General features: G+C 37.0%; 3 protein-coding genes and 1 long non-coding RNA gene across 5 annotated transcripts; all 4 read left to right on the top strand.

Annotated features, from left to right (window-relative positions):
* Window positions 1-4176: 4176 nt before the first annotated feature.
* On the top strand, window positions 4177-7919 carry LOC148920957 (uncharacterized). Of its 2 annotated transcripts, XR_016123392.1 has the most exons (5): window positions 4177-4415; window positions 5465-5817; window positions 6750-6908; window positions 6987-7434; window positions 7554-7919. It is a non-coding gene; the product is annotated as an uncharacterized LOC148920957 (long non-coding RNA). The 2 variants fall into 2 exon arrangements; XR_016123391.1 differs by having other exon boundaries at window positions 6750-7434.
* Window positions 7920-15083: 7164 nt separating this feature from the next.
* Window positions 15084-16333, top strand: LOC103334067 (uncharacterized). Its single transcript, XM_008237004.3, has 4 exons — window positions 15084-15462; window positions 15563-15645; window positions 15774-15973; window positions 16082-16333. Exons 1-4 carry the CDS (start codon window positions 15221-15223, stop codon window positions 16202-16204), a joined length of 648 nt encoding a protein of 215 aa, XP_008235226.2. The 5' UTR covers window positions 15084-15220; the 3' UTR covers window positions 16205-16333.
* A 1619-nt stretch (window positions 16334-17952) lies between these two features.
* On the top strand, window positions 17953-19497 carry LOC148920956 (uncharacterized). The gene is made up of 4 exons (XM_008236996.3): window positions 17953-18525; window positions 18624-18706; window positions 18867-19066; window positions 19185-19497. The coding sequence occupies exons 1-4, from the start codon at window positions 18254-18256 to the stop codon at window positions 19305-19307; spliced, it is 678 nt and encodes a 225-aa protein (XP_008235218.2). The 5' UTR covers window positions 17953-18253; the 3' UTR covers window positions 19308-19497.
* A 1613-nt stretch (window positions 19498-21110) lies between these two features.
* Window positions 21111-22408, top strand: LOC103334057 (uncharacterized). Its single transcript, XM_008236985.3, has 5 exons — window positions 21111-21431; window positions 21540-21611; window positions 21741-21823; window positions 21904-22106; window positions 22202-22408. Exons 1-5 carry the CDS (start codon window positions 21223-21225, stop codon window positions 22289-22291), a joined length of 657 nt encoding a protein of 218 aa, XP_008235207.2. The 5' UTR covers window positions 21111-21222; the 3' UTR covers window positions 22292-22408.
* Window positions 22409-23983: the final 1575 nt, after the last annotated feature.

Raw genomic sequence — 23983 nt, 5'->3', positions numbered from 1 at the left:
CATTCACATTTCTTGGTACCAGTGTCCCTAGCACATTTTTTCATATCACTATTTGTATCCGACCTTATATCAGTTGTCTCACTAGACTTGCAAGACTTATAGTTACCGTTCCTCTGACAAGCAAGTATTACACGAGGTATCTTCTTGCCTTCACCTCCATAATCAGAGCTTTTAATTACAATGACAATATTATTCATTTTTCCTTGTGCACGAGCCCATCTAAGTAATGCATCTCTACCATTGAATATCTATACATAAAACTCATATTATTTAAACATAAAATTTGAAACATTATTGCCACGTTAATGATACTAAAAAGGATTTCAGACAAATAATTACCGAATAAGTTGTGAATTGATCACTATAGTCCATTACACATTTTGTTCCCACATTGTTGCCTTCAGTAGGGGCGTCACCTTGTTTTTGTTCCTTCAATGGGAGTAAGATCAAAATAGCTTGCATTAAATTTGTGGTCGGCAATAAGTTACTGAAAAAATAAATAAATTTTGGTTGGATGCCACTGAAATGTAGGTAAAAGTTCGGTAGGGAACCACTGAACTACTTTCCATGTTACGGTGGATCTCCACCGAATATTAAGTTCATGACCGGTCAAACCCAACCGAAAATGGTGCAACGTTTCGGTGGCATCCCACCGAATTTACCTGTCGCATTCGGTACTAATGTGTTGAACGCAACCAGCGACCATTATGAAATATTAAACTTGCAAAACGCCAAAAAATAAACTCGTACCTCATTCGAAGCCTTTCTAACTTCAATCTCACCCTTCATGAATAAATACAATATATTTTTTCTCAAATATAAACGTATAAATCTAGGGTTTAGGGTTTGGGAACATGATGGTTTGCGAAAAAAAAGTCGAACTAGGGTTGCAGGAACATATGTGGGGTGTAGTGAGCAATTTTAATTTTAATTTTAAATTTTTTTTGTCCTTAACGGTAATTGTGTACAAGGGTAAAATAGGTTATTCATATTTAAAATTAGTATGGGGTGTAAAGAGTAAATAATGGGGTGCCAATAAAATCACCCTTTGTTTTATTACAAATTTATAAATAAACTCAATCCTAGACATGTATTTATAAAAAAACCCAAACACTATTTAAACATAGAAACACACCCAAAATCAACAATTGTATATTTTTTGGGTGTGTTTATCAATCGATTTTGAGTGTGTATAATGATGGGTTTTGGGTGTGTTTATAAAGTGTTTTGGATGTTGGAGTTTTTTATAATTTCAGCCCTCATTTTGGGTGTTTTAGTGAAACTCCCTTCTTTTATCTTCTACTATGGAAATTGTCCATCAATTAATAAGCAAAAAAGACCCAACTGATTTGATTTCCGTTTTGTATGCCAAAATCGTAGAAAAATCATAGGAAGTTCTTGTACTGTAAGGGACAAGACTTACGCAAGTGAGATGTTCACCCCTTAGGTTATCTCCTTAAGGTTGTTCGTAACATTGTTTTGCTCTTTGCATGTAAAAATTCTTTTTTTTAAAAAAAAAAAGAAGATAAATCATAGCCTGACATATATATGCAAAAATAACTCATTAAAAATACAGAAAGATATTTTTAAACACATATATAACTAATATTTATCTATAAAGAAAAATAACTCCTTGCATACATGTGAGAAGCCAAGTATTTTCCCTTTCCATTTATTAGTTGTTAAACGTAGTGATCTTAATCTTATAGAGAAAACGTGTCGGTTGGTTTGGCACGGTTTGGGTGGGATCCAGACTTGAGAGAAAAGTCCTGGCTTTTTTTCCTAGAACTTGAGATGACTCGGCCACTGCAAATCGCCCCTATCAAACAAAAGATTGAATGCTCGCCAGGAAGTTATTGGAAACAAAAAATTGGGCCTGTGTGTGAAGTGAATATGGGCTTAATACTCTCTGACTAGGACCTCACAGTTTCTGATAAGAGGGTTTCTATGGACACCCGAGACATGTCTCCGCACACCCATATCAAAATTTTGAAATTGCCGATGATAAACTTTATAAAAACGTTTTATGCTAGGTACTTCTTTCAGAAACACTTCACCTATTTTTCTCGAAAGCACTTGAATTTTGAACTAAACTTTCAATTTGCTTATAGTAAAAACGCTTCTAGATACAAGTGTTTTCTACATAAACAGTCTAAATGGTCTCTAAGATGAGACAAATGGGAAGACAACTCACATTTACCTTGCCACGTCAGTTTTTTTCCCTCTCCAAACTAATAATACAATCAGGGGTAATTTAGGTATTTAACATTGAAGAAAGTCGAAACAGGTGTAGGGGCTTTTTCTTCCGCAAGAAGTGGGTGCTGTAAAGAGCAATCTGATGCAAGTGTCCCCTTGTGTCTGAGTTCGAAGATCAAGCCCCAAGGATGTCTCGAAAGGGTGATGACGCCTTAGGAAACTCCTTGGTTACCTTCACCAATAAAAATGACAACAAATTACAGATAAATATTCTAGCTTGGCATGAGTGACTTATGGCATGGGAGCAAAAATTATCATGGATTTAGCACTTTAGGAGAGAGATCTATGGGTTCCTTATGAGGTACAGAGGTTCTAATGGAGAAGGAGAGAGGTTCTAAGGAGGTTTGATGAAGAGGGAGAAGGATGGTGAAGAGTTTTGGGTGACTTTCGTAGTTTCAGGTAGCTTGACAGTGACTCTGTCAAAGCTTTTGTCAATCTGCCAAAACAGGGGAAATAAAGGAAAATGAGGAAGGATAGCACGAAAATTCCTGGGTTTGCATGTGAGAGAGAAAGCTTGCTCTCTGAAGATTGTGGGTTCTGTTGTGTTGGGTAGAAGGGGTCCTATTTATAGCTATTGGGAATAGGTCTTCTCCAAGAAACCCTAATGGTTTCTTTCCAATCTAGCTAAGCTTTCCTCTTCCTTTCTTCTCCTCTTTCTTGACTTACCTCATGGAGGCAAAAATCAGTTCTACCCAATCCCACAAAATCAGGGATTTTTGGGAGCTCGAGACTTCAGCAGCTTCAGAGGAGAGCTTCCATTTTCACCCATCTTCTTTCTCTTCTTTCCTCCTTTTTTCACGGCCAAATCTGATGATGGAAAGAAAATGGGTGCGCCTGCTGGTTTAAGGGATAACATCTTCCCCTGCGTGCCAATACCCCTTGGTTTCTTGAATGCTTGCACTTGGAACTTGTTCTCCCAGCAGCCCCTCACATGTGAATCTTTGGCTTTCTTCGTGGCCTTCTGCTTCAGCCAAGTGCTGAAGGCCTTGGACTCCTTTTATTCAAATGGTATGGGCCCTTTAATATAGAAGACCAAGTCATCTAATAAGTTGGTTAAATTCACCAAGTATTTGGGCTTTATGGGCTATCTAAAGTAATGAGTTATTTTGGTTGGCTACTCTAGTTGAAGCAATTGGGCTATTTCCTCTCTTGTGCTTACCCACGTTTGAGCCTAAGAAAATGGGCTTGAGTCCCGAGCCCCCAAGTGACCCGAGACTTCCATTTCTTGGCCCATCAATGGGCCTCATGACAATTCGTTACCATCCATACCACAACCCACTCAAGCAACCCCCGGACATTTGAGTGGCTTGGGCCCACTTAAGCTTGTAGTGCGATTTGGTGTGAAATAATAATTTCCCGCTTGGCATGGCATGTTGCTTGGCATGCTTTTAAATATGGCGATTGATAGGATAATTGGCATGGATTTGCAGAGCTAAATGCATTTTATAATTTTAATCTCAATTCCTAGCTTGATGGATTTTTTATTTAGCATGGCGTGCGGAGTATGACTCGTATATGTCATACTTTCATGTGCTCCAAATCGGATCTTTTTCCAATAATATATCGTCTTGGGCTAGAAATTTATTCGGGCCTAACCATGGATTTTTTGGGCCTCAAAATTAGCCCCCTTAATTATTAGGGCCATGGATAGAATGAGCTGAATAATTAAACCCGACCCAAAAATCAAATTTATACGCTCCAGCAACTATTTGTGGTTTCCCAATCTGGATTGTTTTTGGTGTTTTGTAGAGATTGCTTTGGATTGCCAAGAATTGCTTCCCCATCTCGTCTGAATTTATGATTATGCCACTAAATTTGCATGTATTTACATTTCTGCCCCCAATCTTGCTTGAATCTACTATTCCGCCACCACCTTTGCTTATATTTCGAATTCTGCCATGACTTTTGCTTGGATTTACGGTTATGCCACAATTATGTTTTCCTCATTTGGTTTCTTCTTTCTTTTTTCTTCAAGAATCCAAACCCGTGGGTACTATTCATCAATTTAGAAGCTCCATTTCGGAAGTTCTAATCAGAAAACTTTCTCCATGAAAGTTGTTCATCTACTCGAGGACTAAAGCCTGTAAACTTTTGAGAATTTTCTGAATTTTTCTGATGCCTTAAAACTGGTCCACAGCTTCTGTATTCATCAATGGCTGGTGAGTTTCTGCAGATTCGGTTTCTGCACTTGTTTTTAATATCTACTACTCTGATGACTATGCTTGCTTCATGAAATTTGCTTGAGATCGGGTTGTTTACAACATATCCAAAATTGAGAATCATCCAACCATTGTAGTGTTCTCTGCCCTCATTTTTCTAAAGTATGTGTATGGATTGATGTTGATGCCTTTAATGCATGCTTGTTTTCTTGAAGCTTGAATTCCTTTGTATTTCTCAAAATATGTGAATTAAGCACTGAATTCTGTGGTTGAGCTTGTGATTTAGTATTTCAGCTTGGTGATAAACAAGACTCATACAAGCTCCCTTTGAATAATGCATGCCAAGTGTTTGTGATAAGTAACTCATAGTAGCTTGCTGGCTGTTTTGTGAACTTTTGAAAACTTTCTTTTCGAATCTAAGTTGGAACTTTTGATACATGAAAATAGACTTCTCAATGGTTGTGTTGGAACTGGTCTTGTGTCATTTGAAGCAAAAATGAATTTTTGGAGTAATTTCAAAGTATGGGGCTAAGCTGCTGTGGTTGTGCAATTCCTGTTGCATGACATGTTTCGGGAATCTGTTTGACAGCCTTCCCTAACTCTAAATGTAATGAATTTTTAGGAAAATGAAGTCTGATATGTCTAGTAAGAATCTGGAAAGTTTTGGATTTTTTGGTTATAGGCTTGATTTTTAGCGATTTTCCAAAGGTGGGATGTCCAGCTGACATGGTAGGAAAGTTCGTCTATAAGTTTTGCTTGGCATGTTTTTGCATTGAGCGTATTGTTTATGCATTTCTCTGCTTGATCGTCATCCAAGGCTAGTGCTCGAAGAGAAAGTTATTTCTCTAAGTGAAAGGTGCAACTTGGCTTTTACTTCCAAAAGCGGTGAAATTCTAAGAGACTAAAGAAGTTTATACCAAAAGTGGTCTCGATTAGCCCTCTCCAGGCCAGAGCAGAACGTTCTGTGCCAATCCCTAAGCATGTTCAGCTGCAAATGTACTCTTGAAACATGATCATTCTTCTTTAACTGATGTATTTATATTTTTCAGGAGTTGTCGTATAGCCATGAGAAGAAGTTCTTGCAAGTATTAGTTGCTGAAGTATCCATCTTCAGAAAGGCCAATTCTCAAATATGCCTGAAAATAATGATGGTGCCAAAGTCTACGCAGAAGAACATGGGGATAATTGCAATGATGGGTCAGCTGGTTGCATAAATAATGAGATCAACAATGATGCTGAAGGAGATAGTAATGTGAAATAGAAGATACGATATTCTTTTAGCACCAACTACCCTTCTCCCGGCACCAACTACCCTTCTTCTAGCACCAACTTCCCTTCTTCCAGCACCAACCTCCCTTCTTTCTTGGTGCATTTGAGGTCGTCCTTTGAGGTGATTGACAAGGTATGCCCTTTCCTCTTTGCAATTTCTTGAATCTATCGAGAGGCTTGTTGGGTTCTTCATGCCCATGGGCTTTGCTCGTTCACTGAAATTTCAGGTCCTTCTTTTTAACTCTGTAGGAATAGATGTAGACTGATATCTTGGCCTAGGCTTGTTTTTCGCATGCTTGAATAAATTTAGACTTTTCTCCCATGTTGTGGAAATAGAAATTGACAGAGTGCATGCTCTGCAATGCTTGAATCCTTTTGCATTTTGAGGGAGAATTTGCTTGTCATGGGAATTGCTTGAAAATTTCACTTGCCATGGATAAATTGTATGCTGCTTGGGTATTTGCTTAAGCGTTTCCTTTGGCCTGAGCTTGACTTGCCCTGTTTGGGGTATATTTTGAGTGTGCTGCATTCTTGACTCGCTTTTTTCTTTAACGTTGTTGAACTATATGCATCACGAGCGCATGCTTGTAATCGTATGATTAATGCATAGGATTAGAGGTTGTTGAAAGCTTGAGGAAAGCACCATTGGTTTTCTTTTTCAGAGCTTGGACATGGATAACTATTTTGTTTTTTGTTTTTGGTTTTTTTTGGCTTTATGGGGATAGATATGAACATGTGTATGACGGGTCTGCAAGAATGCCGTGTAACTCATAGGGATTTTTTTGTTTTTTGTGAAAAAGGTTACTAGGAGGTAAGTAGTGTTTAGTTTGTAACACTTGCTTTGTGAAAAAGAGTCTGCTGGAATGATTGATTAAGCATGGAATGGGAACTTTGCTTGTCATGAGCTCGAGTAATAGGTTGCATGATGCTCCGAAAACATTTTTGTTTATGCATTCCGCTTGGCGTGAGATAGCTTGCTTGGCTTGGCTTGTGAAGTTCATATTGCTTGCACGCTAGTGTGGAAATTACTTGGCTTTAACACAGAGATGCTTTGCTCTTTTGTAGCATATTCTTTGTTGGCAATTCTTGCAGGGATTCACATAATAAGTCCCAATGACCTTTGTGATGAGTGATGGCCTATTTTCCCTTGCACGATAGATTGAAGAAGAGATGCCTACCTTCATTGCTTAGAAACATTTGCCAAAACTTGATCATAGGCACTGGGTAAGCTTTGGAGGCTAGAGAAAATGCATGTTTCTGGCGGCTACTTGATTGTTTTTTTTTTTTTCAATACCTTTGCAGCATCACTAAGGGCTGGATAGAGTGGTTCGATGACAGACCCAACTACCAAAGATGTTTTGCGGATGATTGAAGGTTGCAAAGGAAACATCGTTTTTTTATTTTATTATCTTACAGCAGTGTGCTAGAAGGGCTTGAGCGTGTGTCTTATTAGGATTTTGCGTGGACTTCCCGCTGAATACTTAGAAGAAGTTATAGCATACACTATTTTTAGAGCACGAGCTGCTTGTAGCATGAAGATTTATGCATGATCCCCTTAAGTAAGAGTTGTTGTTAATGCGTTAAGCCTTCAAGAACACGAATTGGAGAGCCAATGCCCTAAGCTACGAGACCTTCTCCTTGACAAATGAGCGACTGAGAATGGCGCTTGGTGCATGGTGGAAACATCGAAAGGATCATCTCATAACGCTTCTTCTATTCTGTTTTAGTCATGCACCATGATCTAGTTGAGGTACTCAATTCTCCTTCTTCGCACCGTAATATATATATATATATATATATCTTTTAATAGAAATGACATATCTTCCAGCACCATCCTTCTATAACACATATCCTTACTTCGCCTTTCAGGTTGCATTTCTTCATTGTGAGGGGTGGCTGGCTGGGTGCGTAGTAGCTTTTCCTTTTGAAACTGATGATGTATTGATCTGCAACATAGTTGGCTGCATTTGAGCTTGAGTTGTGCCCCTCTTTTTTTTGGAGAGCCTAAAACTCGTGTTGTTGGAAAGTTGAAACACAGCATTGTTGCATATTTTCTGTCAGAACTTTTGATGTTGAATGCTTGAGATATTAAGCTTCGGCCTGTTTTGTATGCTTTTCTTGGTTAGAAATATTGAAATGTATAGATTGTTGAGGTTGATTGCATTGAGATAATGATTTCCAGCTTGTTTTGTACACTTTGTTTGGTTGAAATGCATGAGTTGCTTGAGATTTTAACAGGTTGGGTTGTGGTAGGTGCAAGGTACATGCTGCCAATTTTTTTTACAGGATCACAAAAGTGTTTGCCCTATTGCCTCTGCATTTTTTTTTCCTACTTCCACAAGGCCTTTCTTATGTGATCTGATTTTTTCTTTCACAGCACTCCAACACATACACTCTCTTCAAATATTGCAAGGGCTGGGATGATTTTCCTTCATAGCATGACCTTCCCTTTTTTTTTTTTTTCAGGTTGAGAGCATCTCACAAGTCGCAAAGGATACACTTCTTACTCCTCTTCTTGGGACGTCCAGCGTAGCTGCGACCGCCTGCGCCTTCTAGCAAGCGCACCTCCGCTCCTCTTTTCCTAAGCACATCCGACACAACTGCCGGCACCTCTCCACAGCTTCCAGCAGTGCCTTCTTCTTTTTCATTTTTCTTTTGGACACTCTAACAACCATGTCGTTATGACTTTGTAATGTAGTGTTGAATCACTGGAGCTTGTATTAATTTCTGAATGCTTGACGCATGTTGTAATCTGCATGTCTATATATATATATATATATATATTGTTTGGTTGGCAAAATTTGTTTTTATGAACTTCTGGAGATTCTCTGACATGTTGGATATCCTTAAAAACAAAGTATATGCTGCCCAAAATTTTGACAGGACCTTTAAGCTAAATCTTCGATGCATTGCTCTTTAAAACTTTTGCAAGGCTCGTCTACTCATTTGGCCTAAAATGCACCCTCTTTTCGTGCCTTAAAAGGGTCAGGCCACTGTATGCATGATTTCCACAAAGGCTCCTGTATGAATTGACGGATGTTGTGAAGTTTTTTGAGCATTCTGATTGGGAGTCAACGGTTTCGTTATTCCAGCGCCTCAAAATACACTTTTACTGCTCGTTTTTTTGTAATAGCTTGACTTTGCATACCCCACATCGTTTTGCTTAGACTTATGCTTGTTTCAATTCGGGACCCCATTTAAGTGGCTTTGCTTGGTATAGTTACTGCTGAGAGGCTTAGCCTTTTAATGAAAAGTTTGTTTGTCTATTTTTTTTATTTTTTATTTTTATCAAAGAACATGTTTTGTAAAACATAATAAGATAAAAGCAAGGAAGAATTCTAGAGGCTTTTTCCTCTTCCAAAATACTCCATTCTCATTGCAAATATCGTCTTACACCTCAGCATGCTATAATGGTGGTGCATTTTACAAAAGTTGTGAAAGCATAGGGTGAAAATACATAAAGAGTTCATTTTTGAAATAAATTTTGAAAAGCCAAAAACAAAATGATAGGTGCAAAAGCTTTAGCAATAATAAGACCTTGAGCCACTTTGCATTGATGAATACTCCAATCAAATCAAGCCCCCAAATATGAAAGGGCCCAAGGTTGTGCATGACTTGCAATAGCATGAAAGCTTGTGGCTTAGGTTGGCATGTATTTGGCATGTGTTGTACTAGGATGCCATGCTTTGTAGAGATATTAACAGAGCCACAGTTGCTGCTTTGCTTGCCTGCAGCCGATAACCCAACTAATCAAAGAGTGATTTGCAGCTCCTAACCCATTGTACTTTCAACCTCTGTGAAGTTATGAGAGGTTACAACAGCTGCTTCTTGGTAATTTTGATGACCAAATGAAGCCTCCGAGTGGCTTTCTTCCAGCATGTCCAATGTGAATACTTCGCTGCTGGAACCATTCTCCCATCCATTAGCAAGTAGCCATGGGGTGTTATAGCTTGCAGATTTTGAATATTTGCTCCAGTTGGCTTTCTTCATATTTCCACAAGGTTCCCACATAGCCTCCGGTGGCTTTGGGTCATTTTTTCACGGGTGGCACAATACGTCGTCGTCGAGCAAGTCATCAAAGCACGTAATGACAGTAGCCATCTACTTTCCCCTTCGTTTTGGCAAGGGGTCCTTGTTAATAGCTTGCCTCTTAGAGTTCTGTCATGTATCTCGGCGTGTAAGATCTTCCTTAGAGTATGGCAAGCAGTGGTGGATGTTGCAGGTGAAGAATGGATGAATATAGGAAAATACGCTTCCAGCACCCCTTTTCTTGAAAGCTTGACATCGCTTCAAAAATTCTGATTGCTTGGTAAAATAAACTTCATCTTGACAGCATTTAGGTTCTTCCAGCAGTATCATAGCACTACCTTCGCAATATTTTCCTTTCATTTGCCATGAATTGAGATGTTTTCCTTCTTGAGTAAAGCATAGTTCTTGGATTTCTTGACTAAGGCTTGGGGACTTGATGATGCTTGATTATGGAATTGTGGCAATTGAGACATCCCGATAGCCTTTTGGTTTTGACTCCTAAACTTGGTCATTGGAATGGTCAAGGCTTAGAAAGTGCTTGAGGCGTTGGAGCATATCAGTTATGGCAACTTAGGTATTGTTTGTTGGAGCTGTTGTGAACATGTTTTAGGAACCAAAAGCTTGGACTTGGCTATTGAAGCTTGAGCTTTATATGTGGCCACTGCAGCAAATGTGTTGGGTTACAACAATAAGTGATGGCAAACTTGGAGGTCATAGTAACATAATTGGGATTTCAAGGAGATTTTTGGTCTGGGAATAGTTGTTTTGGTAATAATGGATTTTTAAGCTCATTTGGGGTTTTGGGATTGCTGCTGTGGTGATTGCAATGAATTCCTTCCTCAGCCCCCAAGTGCACCATAATCATCAGAAAAGGATTTGATGGGCATAGGCTACAAAAACTCTTGCAACATGGCCTTCTTAGTATTTGTTTGGGTCATTGTATGACATGATGAACTTGGGATATCCCTTTGTTGCAACGGTGACAGTTTGGCATGATTCGGTGGTAGCATGTGCTTTTGGCAGCGGCTCTTCCAACAATGGTGTTTGGATTTTGACCGGCTCTGTTCTTCTTCCACCCTTCCAGCGGCTCTTTCAGTGGTGCTTGAACTTCTATGACTGGAAGTATAGAGAGAAATTTGTCTAAGGAATGGATGATAATGGCAGTGCGTTGAGATATTGGGTAGGAAACATGAGAGCATTTGTTTTCTTGTTTGTTGTTTGGAGGCTTGGGTCCCTTGCACATGACCGATATAATGCTGCATGACCAAAGCATAAAAATAATATAAGCATTGTAGCTTGCAAATGACTAACATAATTGACATAAGCATGCTGAGCAGGTATGATTTTAGTACTGAGCATGCATAGTTGGCATTTACATTGCAATGTGTAACTTGGATTGATTAACACAAAGGTGGATCGATACAAAATGATAAGAAGTAAGATAAGTGAATAGTGCGTGGAATAAGGCCCTGAGAAATTTTGCTGGAGATGCAAAATTGAAAGGTGGTTTAATACATAACAAGAAAATGATGCAAGCTGGTGTACCATATGAATAACAACTAATCAATTAATCTTTTTTTTTTTGGACTTGAATGCACATGCTTTTGTCTATGTTTGAGATTGTTCAATGAAACATAAATTTTATGGATATCTTATAACAACAAACAAATATATATACTATATTGAGATCAACAAGGCATGATAATAAAAATCTTATCTTGGTGAAGCCATTCGCAAAGATGAAGCTGAGAGCATTGAGCAAGTGTTCCTTCTCCCTCTCGCACTGTGTTTTCACAACTCTAGATAGGTGAGGGCTGCTATGAAGGTGATTTACGGTGATGGCCAGACTTGCTAATGATGTATCATGGCGGAGAGGTGAACGGCAGAGCTAGCCTCAACAATTGACGACGGTGGTCAGCGGCTTGCACGTTGGCTGAAGCCCCCAGTCCTCTTACAAGATCTTGTTTTGCTTGAGAATGGAGATCTAAGACACAAGCAAAGGGAGCATGTGAGTAATCTATATTATGTTTGTTCTACAAAGTAAATAGCCAACAAAAGGAAAAAGAAAAATAAAGAGGAAATGTTCTTGTCTCTTTATTTCCTCCGGTTTATTGCTTCTGGTCTTCTTCTTTGGAAGCATTGGTGCAGATAGTGGCTTAATCCCCAGCAAAGTCGCCAATTTATGTAGGGCTTTTTTTCTTAGCGCAAGTGGGCTTTGTAAAGAGCAATCTGATGCAAGTGTCCCCTTGTGTCTGAGTTCGAAGATCAAGCCCCAAGGATGTCTCGAAAGGGTGATGACGCCTTAGGAAACTCCTTGGTTACCTTCACCAATAAAAATGACAACAAATTACAGATAAATATTCTAGCTTGGCATGAGTGACTTATGGCATAGGAGCAAAAATTATCATGGATTTAGCACTTTAGGAGAGAGATCTATGGGTTCCTTATGAGGTACAGAGGTTCTAATGGAGAAGGAGAGAGGTTCTAAGGAGGTTTGATGAAGAGGGAGAAGAATGGTGAAGAGTTTTGGGTGACTTTCGCAGTTTCCGGCAGCTTGACAGCGGTGACTCACAAAGCTTCATCAATCTGTCAAAACATGGGAAATAAAGGAAAATGAGGAACGATAGCACGAAAATTCCTGGGTTTGCATGTGATAGAGAAAGCTTGCTCTCTGAAGATTGTGGGTTCATTGTGTTGGGTAGAAGGGTTCTATTTATAGCTGCTGGGAATGGGTCTTCTCCAAGAAACCCTAATGGTTTCTTTCCAATCTAGCTAAGCTTTCCTCTTCCTTTCTTCTCCTCTTTCTTGACTTACCTCATGGAGGGAAAAATCAGTTCTGCCCAATCCCACAAAATCAGGGATTTTTGGGAGCTCAAGGCTTCAGCAGCTTCAGAGGAGAGCTTCCATTTTCACCCATCTTCTTTCTCTTCTTTCCTCCTCTTTTCACTGCCAAATCTGATGAAGGAAAGAAAATGGGTGCGCCTGCTAGTTTAAGGGATAGCATCTTCCCCTGCGTGCCAATATCCCTTGGTTTCTTGAATGTTTGCACTTGGAACTTATTTTCGCAGCAGCCCCTCACATGTGAATCTTTGGCTTTCTTCGTGGCCTTCTGCTTCAGCCAAGTGCTGAAGGCCTTGGACTCCTTTTATTCAAATGGTATGGGCCCTTTAATATAGAAGACCAAGTCATCTAATAAGTTGGTTAAATTCACCAAGTATTTGGGCTTTATGGGCTATCTAAAGTAATGGGTTATTTTGGTTGGGCTACTCTAGTTGAAGTAATTGGGTTATTTCCTCTCTTGTGCTTACCCACGTTTGAGCCTAAGAAAATGGGCTTGAGTCCCGGGTCACTTGAGTGGCTTGGGGCCCACTTAAGCTTGTAGTGTGATTGGGTGTGAAATAATAATTTTCCGCTTAGCATAGCATGTTGCTTGACATGTTTTAAATATGGCTCTTGATAGGATAATTGGCATGGATTTGTAGAGCTAAATGCATTTTATAATTTTAATCTCAATTCCTAGCTTAACGGATTTTTTATTTAGCATGGCGTGCGGAGTATGACTCGTGTATGTCATACTTTCATGTGCTCCAAATCGGATCTTTTTTCAATAATATATCGTCTTGGGCTAGAAATTTATTCGAGCTCAACCATGGATTTTTTGGGCCTCAACAACAGGCAATTCAGGATTACAATTTGCATCTCATAATAATAAACAAATGGTGCTATTGTCACGGCCAAACATATTTCCCTACCTGCCCCCCATTGCCTTTATTGTTCCCAAATTGACATTTTCGTTACCTAATCTCTACTAACTAAAGATTTCACCTTCGCCAACTGTCACGTTTTTTCCTACAAGTTTCCTTGACCTCGTCCTTACTTTGACGTTACATATATGAAAGCCTTGATCCTATACTTTCAACATGGATTTTACACATCTACTTGGAAAGCCTAATTAAAGTGATTATTCTTTAATCTACTAATGCCAACAATTAGATCATTCCCATCAAAACATATTTTCTCCATATTTCCCCCTATTTTCTTGTCAATTATGCCTCTTTTTCTCCGAGAGAAATCATGTTTTTCACTTCCTTCACGGTGTAAGGCATGCGTACAATACAATGCACCACATGTTACCTACTCGTACTAATTTAAACCATATAAAATTTTGTTAGATGAGAATTTAACTTTCAATGTTTTAATAGGCATAAAAGTCAATTCATTTAACCAATTAACTCGTAATAACTCTTAATTCATTCTTTTCCCTTAATTTAATTATGTCATTTTGCCCCCACCACCCTAGGAGATGGTGGCCATCAACCATCAACCATTGTCTCTAGTTTCCGTTCTACCCTCAGCTTCCCTAATCTGCTCATATTGCCATCCATTAATTGATTTAATCGTTTTAATCAATTCCTGTTCTAGTTCATCTCCAAGTTCTTGTTCCAATCTTTGCTCCAGTTGCCAATTCCAGTTCCTGTTCATTGACCATTTACCAATCCACATGTTGCCTAAAACATCTTGAGTTTGAAGAAATGCGGTAATTAGTTTGCATACAATGAACCGCATGTCACCTACATCTCTGAAGTCTTTCTCGTAATTTTCCTCATTGATTTCTATTTACTTCCTTGACTTAGACATAAACCCTAAGCAATTCACTTAACAATAATTTAAAGGTTCCTATTTTTTTATTAATTGTTCCTATATTTTTAATATTCCCATCCCCCTCTCACAACTGGACTCCAACATGTGAGCCCTTTGATTAATTAAGGAGAGTGGATGTAAGCCCAATTAAAAAAATAATCGGTGCGACCAACAAGCATAAGCCGAGGGTTTATATTAATTATATTCTAACAGTCCTGTGTTGAATATTTGGGCTATATATAAAACGTGTTATTTTATGTTTTTTTGCAAGTTGGAAACGTTGGTTTACCAATGTTTTGTCCTTGAGTAAAAGCAAGTTGTTTCCACATGACTTTCCAAAAGCTATCAATTCATGATGAATTATTCATCCCTGTCAGCCTCCAGCTGGACTTGGTTTTTTTTTGGACCAAAAAGCTGGACTTGGTATTGGATTGGATTAATTAATTATGCTTCAAGCCAAGCATTAATTTGTAATCAATTCCTATAAAGTCTTCAACATCACTCGAACCTATGACGAAGGAAATATTATTTATATCAGAGATATTATTAATATATAATTTCCCACGTGGCTTTAAACAAAATACTGTCAAAGAAAAACTCCTAGTTGACCATGGAGAACAAGTCATCTGTTTCGTACTTTCCTATTGTCATGCATATGCAATTATCCATTGCACCAAATCCATTAAGAAAATGCATACGATTACAATATTCACGTTGAACCCCTCATGGAACGTGCTTCCTTGACTAATCTTCACATTGAACCCAGATAGTCTATAAATATACCACCATCAAAAGAAAAACTCTCATTAACAAAATTCAAATTATTTTTGGACAGTTATATTGGAGGAGTTGATCAAGAAGAACCCATGTCAACAATCACATCGGTTGATCTTTGCCGGTCGAGTAGCCGCCTTTTCGTCAAGCATCCTGGAGTGTTTCAGCATGTCTCATCGGCAACGTTGAAATGCCAACAAGGTTTCAGAACCAACCATGAATTGTTGTCTCTCACAATAGGGCAGAGGAATGTTTTTAGCAGGCAGCCATGTAGGAATAAGATTGTGTGCAATAGTTCTCCATTACCTGGAGTTCCAGGCCCTTCACACTCTTGGTAATTAGCAATCAGATCAGACCTTTCAATGCTCTATAATCTATATTAATGAATATTCATTTATACTATTTTTTAACTTTTTGCAAATTATTATAAACAGGAAAGGATGGATGATAGGGATAGTATTATCAGTAATTATACCCTTTTGGAGGAACAAATGGGCGCCCTTGCTAGCAATGAAAAGTGAGTAATATTCTAGTTTACCCTATTGGAAGAGGTTTTGGGTTCGAATCGTAGTTGTGTTGTTGCGTATCTTGAATGTATTTTCACTTTTCTCATCAGAAAAATTGAATTGGGTTTTGATTGTGCAGAGGAGGTGGACATGATTGTAGACACAGTTGAGGCAGTGGTGGAAGTGGTAGAGCAGGTAGCTGAGAAAGTGGAGGAAGTGGCAGACGATATAGGCGATCATCTTCCTGATGGAAAGCTTAAGGATGCACTTGAAGCAGTTGAAAGTATAGCCAAAGAAACAGCCAAAGATGCCCACCTTGCAGACCAGCTGATTGAGAAGGTACTTAAATTATTATATGTAAAACATGAAAATGAATTCAGATAATTTTTTCTTCAGCACACGAGAAGGTGGCTAAAAATTAATTAGAGTTTTGTCTCAAAAATGCAGGCTGAAGAAGTGGAAGATCGGGTAGAAGACTTCTTTGAGTCAGCCGTGGATCAAGCAGGGAATGTGATCACCAAAGATGTTGGTGATGAACAAAATGTACAAGTAGAAAAGAAAATCCAGTGATATATATGAGATTTTCCAATCAGAGATGAACAGGATACCAATAATTCTGTCATCTCTAAATGTTTCTGTAAAATTGTATTAATTAATATTCATTCTTTTCTAATAGATTATCAAGTTCTATTGGTGAAATCATTACTGCATCTTACCGGCAACCTTATTTGCACCACCAAATTAACATATATTCTCCATTTACCAAGAAAAAAAAGAGTAAAGAACAAATATTTCTCCAGCCACCTTCTATTCCTAAGTTCCTCTCTATTATTCTCAAAACATCTTTTCTCTACAAGACAATAAGAAAAAATATTAATTTTCATGGTAAGCTTCCTGCAATTCTAATTTTATTAAACCTTTTTTTTTTCACTGTTTGTGTGTGTATAAATGGTCCTTCAGCGTTATTTCATATATATAAAATTGTAATTACATTTTATTTCTCTTCTAGTTTTGGTGAAAGAATGGATGAGGAAATAGAGTTTGGTAGCGGTTACATTCAATTTCTCTCCTTTATTTGTTTATTTATTAATCTCCTTATTTTCTTTGAAGAAACATTGTCAATTGATATAACTCATTGACATATTATAATAAGTTTATTGTCATCTGTCTATATTATAACATGCACAAAGATTATACCACATGACCGTATTCTAATACCTTACAATAATTTCTCATTTGGTTGATTCTTTCTTCTTATCCCTTGGTGTCAACGTACTTACTTAGACTCATATACGCATATGAAAATTTTCACCCTAAGAATTCAAGGTTCCCCTGTTTTATCATTGACAATATTGACACTCCAATGAAATCAAATTATTCCTATATTATTGTATATATATATATTCCCATCCTCCCTCCTCAACAGCTCTCTCTCTCTCTCTCTCTCAACTGAACTCCCAACATGTATTAATTAAAATGGATCAATTAAACAATTGGTGTATAACAAGTGAACATTATCATATTACACCTTTTGTTTGTTTTAATGTCATATTAAACTTTGTAGTTTACTATCATTTGAGGAAAGCTTAAGCCAACGGTCATATATATATATATATATATATATATATATAAAATATTCTAACATATATGTTGGCCAGAAAACGTGTTTCTTTTGTTTGTTGTTTTGTCCTTGCGTAATATCAAATTGTCTCTATCGGCCCTTCCAAAGCGTCATCCCTATCAGAGTCTAGCTGGCCTTGGTATATTGAATTGGATTAAAGGATCAACCCAAAGATTATTTGTAATTAATTAATATACATAGGGTTGGAAAGCTCATAGGGCATGTGCCACCGCTCCTTTTTCAAAAGAAACACTAATAATGCGTTTGTTATTTTAACATATCTCTATACCTTAAAAGCATCTCTATCCCAACAGTTGTGCAAACATGAATTTTGACAATCAATGAAAAGATGACACGTGGATAAAGGAAGAGTGTAAAAAGGATTATTCGCAAATATTCTCCTCGGAGGAAATTTGCACAAATAAAAGTATGCTTATCTTCCTTTCAATTTCATTCAAACATATAGTCACACACCTCTGGATATATTTCATATTGCATGTGAAACTTATAAATTATGAGATAAATGAGTTGTAAGAATAATCTGCCGTGAAGTAAAGAAATGACCAGTTTCTTTTTTCTGTTGTAGATCCGTGAACGGAATTTTCAAGAATCAGATGAGCTACTTCTTAAAAAATTTAGCTAACTTTGATAAGAAATTTAGCTGATGTTTTCAACTCAACCAAACGGATTTGAAGCTCAAATCTTTCATAACAATTAAGCGCGTTGGCTTGAAATGAAAGGGAAAAAAGAAAGCTCGTAGTTGACCATGGGGAACGTACATAGAACAAGTCATCTGCTTCGTACTTTCCTCTTGTGGACAATTTCTTCGTACTTTCCAAGACTACGTTCTTCACATTTGAACCCAGTAGGCTATATATACTACCACCAAAACAGCGAAACCTCTCATCACCAAAACATCCATCATTTTTGAAAAAATTTGGAGATTGATATAAGGCACTTTTGGAACTGTCAATTGGAGGATTTGATCAAGATAACCAATGTCGGCAATCGCATCATCGATTCATCTTAGCCGATGGACGAGCAATCATCGCCTTTTTGCTAAGCATCCTGGACCTGGAGTAGTTCAACATTTTTCATCATCGTCAACGTGGAAATGCCAACAAGGTTTCAGAACCAACCATGCATTGTTGTCTCTCACAATAGGACAGAGGAGAACTCTTAGCAGCCAACCATGTAGGAATAAGATTGTGTGCAATAGTTCTCCATCACCTGAAGTTCAAAGTCCTTCTGGAGCCCCTTCACACTCTTTGTAATTAGCAATCAGACCTTAATGAATTCATTTGATCTTCTTCCCTTTTTCTTCAAGTAGTATAATAAAAACTGTAAATTATTTCATCATGTAAACAGGAGAAGCTGGATGATTGGGATTGTACTCTCAGTAATTATACCCTTTTGGAGGCACAAATGGGGGCCCTTGCTACAATTGAAAAGTAAGTTTTCAAATTTACTCTTGTTATGGTGGAGGAGGTCCCGAGTTCAAATCTCATGCACAAGACTTGTTTGTGTCGTTGAATCTAAAAATTACCTTTCATGACTATATTTAAGACTTCCTTCTCATCAAAAAAATCGAATTTCGTTTCGATTGTGTAGAGGAGGTGGACATGGTTGTAGACAATGTTGAAGCAGTGGTGGAGGTGGTAGAACAGGTAGCTGAGAAAGTGGAGGAAGTGGCGGATGAAATAGGCGATCGTCTTCCCGATGGAAAGCTTAAGGTTGCAGCTGATTTAGTTGAAAGTTTAGCCAGAGAAGCAGCCAAAGATGCTCATCTTGCAGACCAGCTGATTGAGAAGGTTAGTTAAAGTTTATATAACATATAAAACTTAGATAATTAATTTTCTCCACACACACATATGAAATTAGTTCAATTTCATCAGGAGCTAATTATGTTTTCTGTGCAAAAAAATGCAGGCAGAAAAAGTGGAAGATCGGGTGGAAAACTTTTTTGAATCAGCCATGGATAAAGCAGGAGACTTGACCAAAGTTGTTGCTGATGAACCAAATATTGTACCAGTAGAGAAGAAATTTCAGTGATATAAATTTGATGTTCAAATCAGAGATGAACTAACTTATCATTCTGTTATATCTAACTGTAAAAAAAACAACAACAAAATGAATTCAATTTTTAACAAAACAGATACGAAATCTGAACTGGTGTTTACAAATTACAGTTAGATATAACAGAATGTATTCATTATTTGTTATTAGACCAACTTAAACTTCATGTTGGTATTGTTTGACTTTCATTCCCATCACAAATCACAAAAAAACTTGGATGAAAAAAATTATAAAAAAACGAAACAAAAACAAAGCTTCTAGATCCTGCATTTTTTTTAATACAAATAATATCGAGGGAGGGTGGTTTTCTGTAACGGATAATATCAAGGTGGCATGAAAATACAAATATAAGACCACCAATCTACAAGTCAATGTCTTTTTCATTGAGCTAAACCCAGCCAACTTCTAGATCGTGCATTTAAATGTGAGCACCGCCTTTACTAGCACTACTTTATCATTTCCAACATGACACATGACTTACCAAGTCCAATTTTGACCAATTAAAATAATATAAATATAGTGTACTTCTTTCCTTTTCATTTTTTGGACTGAAAATACAGTACCTAAATATTATGGACCTGGGGCCGTATATATTCAAATTTCTGATTTATGGGTCCCTATCCATAGTTTTCTCTGTCGCGCTGTAAATCATATGGGAACATTGCAAGTCATCTCTCTGGTACAATAAAGATCCATATCCTGTGGAAGATACTATGGGATATGATTATGATTTATCCCTGCACGACATAAACGATGTAAAAAAGATAATGAAATTCGATGATTGCAGTTGGAGATCAATTATGGCGACAGAGACCTTACAATTTTTTTTTTTAATTTAAAATTTTCTATTAGTTATAGTTATCCCCAAAATAATAATAATAATAACACAGTGGTTATCCCATTGCCATTATTTTATTTTTTAAATATTTTTTTAGTTGTTTTACACTTCTGCCCTAAAATAATGTGTCTTCAGCCAAATTTAAGACCATCAATTTGTAAGTCAAAGTTTTTTTTTAAATAGACTAGCCCATTGGCCTAGAGGGTATCTTATAATTCACAAAGATTTTCTAGAGTATCTTATCATTCACAAAAGATTTTTTTCTAGTAAAAGATGATTTGTACTAACATGTGTTTTCTATGTTTTTTTTTTCTTGTTTTTATGGGTGGCAATTTTCCCGCTTTTCTTTTGTCCGTTTACACTCCATTTTATTTTTTTAAATACATTACTATTAACAAAAAAAGGAGTGCAAGTGAAAAAAAGAGGAGTAGGAAAATAAACTCCTTTTTTATTTGTTTGTTTTATTTTTCTATGTTAACGATTAGAACATGTGTTTTCCTATTGGTCGATGGAGGCAATTAAATTTTGAGAGAGTCACTATTATACCTAATATAGGAGCCTAAATTATAAAAAAATACTTATATGAAATGGACTTTGGAAACACACCCAAAATTCATTTACAACATAATAAAAAGGCTTTTAACTTTTTTTAAATTACAAAACTGCCATTGATTTCTTAAAACAAAACCAACTCCAAAACCTCATTAAAAAAACTCAAAACACTCAATAAGACACCAAAGTAATTTAATAATCAAATTTTAATTCAATAGGGTCAGCTGTCAGTTTTTGGATTTGTTTATAGAAATTAAATGATGTAGAATTTATCTATATTATTAATGTTAAGAATGAATATATGACTAAATATCTCTTAAATTTTCCATCCTCATTTATTTAGCTCCCTGCACATGGGTCCAATTCACAGTACAGTAGTAGGGGCCTGGCATCAAATAAGCAAAGCCCTTAGGAAAAAAAAACCCCATTTTCATTTCTATTTTCTTTTCTCAGTTCTGTTTTTGGCCTTGAAGTTGTAGAAATTGCTTCCCATTTGATCTAATGGCAACCATCAATGGCTTCCACCCTCCCCCCATGTCCACCCTCCATAGCCAAAAAACCAAGCTCCAAGTCCTCCATGCCACTTTGCAGAGCCTGCCTTTGACTTCTGATCAGCAGCATCCCATGTTGGCTTATCAAAGATCATCATTCACCAAATTCCCATATGATCATCAATTGATCAGAGCTCATCACAGACTGCTAATTACCAAGTAAGTTTCACTAATACACCATTAATTATAATTAAGGATGTTCTTTATATGCATCAATCCTTCAGTTGAAAGTCATCTAAATTGTCCCAAAAATTGGCTGGAGTGAAGGGTGACTCAAGCATCAGAAAAATCTCCACCAGAAACTCAAAGTCCTGCAGATAAATCTCCATTATCTACATGGTGAGGTTAATTAATTATTTTTTTGTTTTTGTTTTTGTGTTTAGTCTGTTAATTGTTAGTGGCAGGCAACAGAAATCATCAGCAGCTCTTTGATCATCAGTTTCCTATGATTTTTGCCTTTCTGTGCAGGAAAAACTGGATTCTGGGATTAATGTTGTCAATAATAATACCTTCTTTGAGACACAAATGGGGACCCTTGCTGGCCCTTAAAAGTACACTTTCAAGTTCTTAATATTTGTTATGATTAAAATTATTCTCTGAAGTTATTAATTCCTCTGTATGATTAAATCAGACAAGGTGGACGTGGCAGTAGACACAGTGGAATCTGTGACAGAGGTGGTGGAAGAGTTGGCTGAGGAAGTAGAGAAGGTGGCTGAGCAGGTAGAAGACAAGCTTCCTGAGGATGCTAAGCTCAGAGATGCTGTGGAGTCCGTTGAACATCTCGCTGAAGATGCAGTCAAAAAAGCTGAGCTAGCCAAGGATGTCATCCGCAAGGTGAATTAGTAACTCCATAATTAACTTTACAAATTGTAATTAATTAATTAATTAAATTTGGATTCTTTTTTGGTTTTCATATATTTTAATTGCAGGTAGAGGAAGTGGAGGAAGAGGTTGAGAAGGCACTAACTAATGGGTCGGATGTTGATTCTGTAAAAGGGGAGGGTGAGAAGAAGTCTTGACAACACTATACCACTACATTGATTGATCAGACTTCCACTCACCTTGGCAATAACTTGTCAATTTCTCTGTAGATCACTCATCAAATAATTTGCAATTTTTTTTCTCTTTTGCGTTTTTATGCTATGCCAAAATTGCCAATTGCTCTGAATAATTTTTTTTGCATCAAAAAGTGAAGAACCTTTTTACATGTCATTTGGCACATTTAGGGTCCGTTTGATAATCATTTTAATTTTAGATTTTATTTTGTATTTTTTGTGCTAGAGTATAGAGAAAAATAAAGGGGAATGAAAGTGAGAATGAGAGTGAAAATAGGATTGAGAGGGAAGAAGCTAGGGGATGATGGGAGAAATGAGTAACAAAAGTGAAAATAAAAACTAGAAACTAAAATCTATTTGAAATTGTTTTCACTTTTGTTACTCATCCCTCCCTTCCTTACCTCTCATCCTCTTTCTTAATCTCATCCTCACTCCTATTTTCACTCTCATTTTTCTCTATACTCTAGCACAAAAAATAAAAACTAAAAACTAAAATTGAAAGATTATGCTACTTTTATCACATTTGTATACCACATTCACCACATTTATATACCACATTCACATACCACCTTATATGGCAGTTGAGATGGACAACCACATCAATTAAAATTAATTTAACATTTTCTTTTATTTTATGAGTTATTGAAATTTTTTAATTGATGTGGCTGTCTTTTTTTTTTTTTTTTGGTCAAACGATGGAATAAATTTATTAAAGCCGAATTGAAATGTTTACATCAGCAGCAAGAGTGTCAGACAACCACTAAGGCCAAAGTTGATCCCAATAAAACTTCCCACCCTCACGAGATACATGCGCTGCCAATGGGGGTATATGTTGAATAAGTTATATGATCTTTTTCACTGTGGCTACTTCATCATTCATAGATCAAATCCCACAAGAGAAGAGGGAAAAGAGAGAGGACATCTCAGTTTGTGCAATGTATTAAGTCATTATTTCATTTATGAAAAATGAATACAATTTGTGGCATCAGCATATGGACCTCTTGATAGCCTACTTTATATACTACATAAAGTGGTATACAAATGTGGTAAGAGTATCATTACTCAAATTGAAATGATTATCAAATGGCCCTTTAACAATAATAAAAATATGCATAAAATGAAAGGGATATTTTTATTGTAACCTCGAATCTTTTGAAATCACCCTCCTTGAATATTTTCCCATAAAACTCTGATACTATCTACTGTGCAATAAAATAAAGACAAAATGTCATTTTTTATCATTTTGGTCCTTATTGTTTCAATTTGATCAATTTTGTCTTTATGGTTTTAATTTGAAGCAATTCAAGAAAAATTCTAAATTTCTGTCAATTTGGTTAAACTTCTGTTACTTGTGGAAGGGCAATTCGGTCTACTAATATTTAAAAATCCACTCCTTTCTAAAAAGAAACAATATATATTATAAAAAAATAGTTTTAAAATAAAAATAAAATGTCCTCTTTCCCCCCTACTGCTCCTAGCCCAATCCCTACACTACACCCAACCCCACCCAACCACCGCCTCCCTGTAACCCAACCAACACCCCAGCCACCCAAGCGCCCAAACTCCAAACAACCAAATCGCTGAGGGTGGAGACGTCAGTGCCTTGGTGGGTAACATGGATAACTGGTAAAGTATGTTTTTCTTTTCGCCAGTTAC

The sequence above is a fragment of the Prunus mume genome, linkage group LG1 (genome assembly GCF_029339155.1).
Source record: "Prunus mume cultivar Tortuosa linkage group LG1, ASM2933915v1, whole genome shotgun sequence".
NCBI classification, from domain to species: Eukaryota; Viridiplantae; Streptophyta; class Magnoliopsida; order Rosales; family Rosaceae; genus Prunus; species Prunus mume.
Note: the sequence above shows the minus strand (reverse complement) of the source record. Positions and strands in the feature narration are given on the sequence as shown.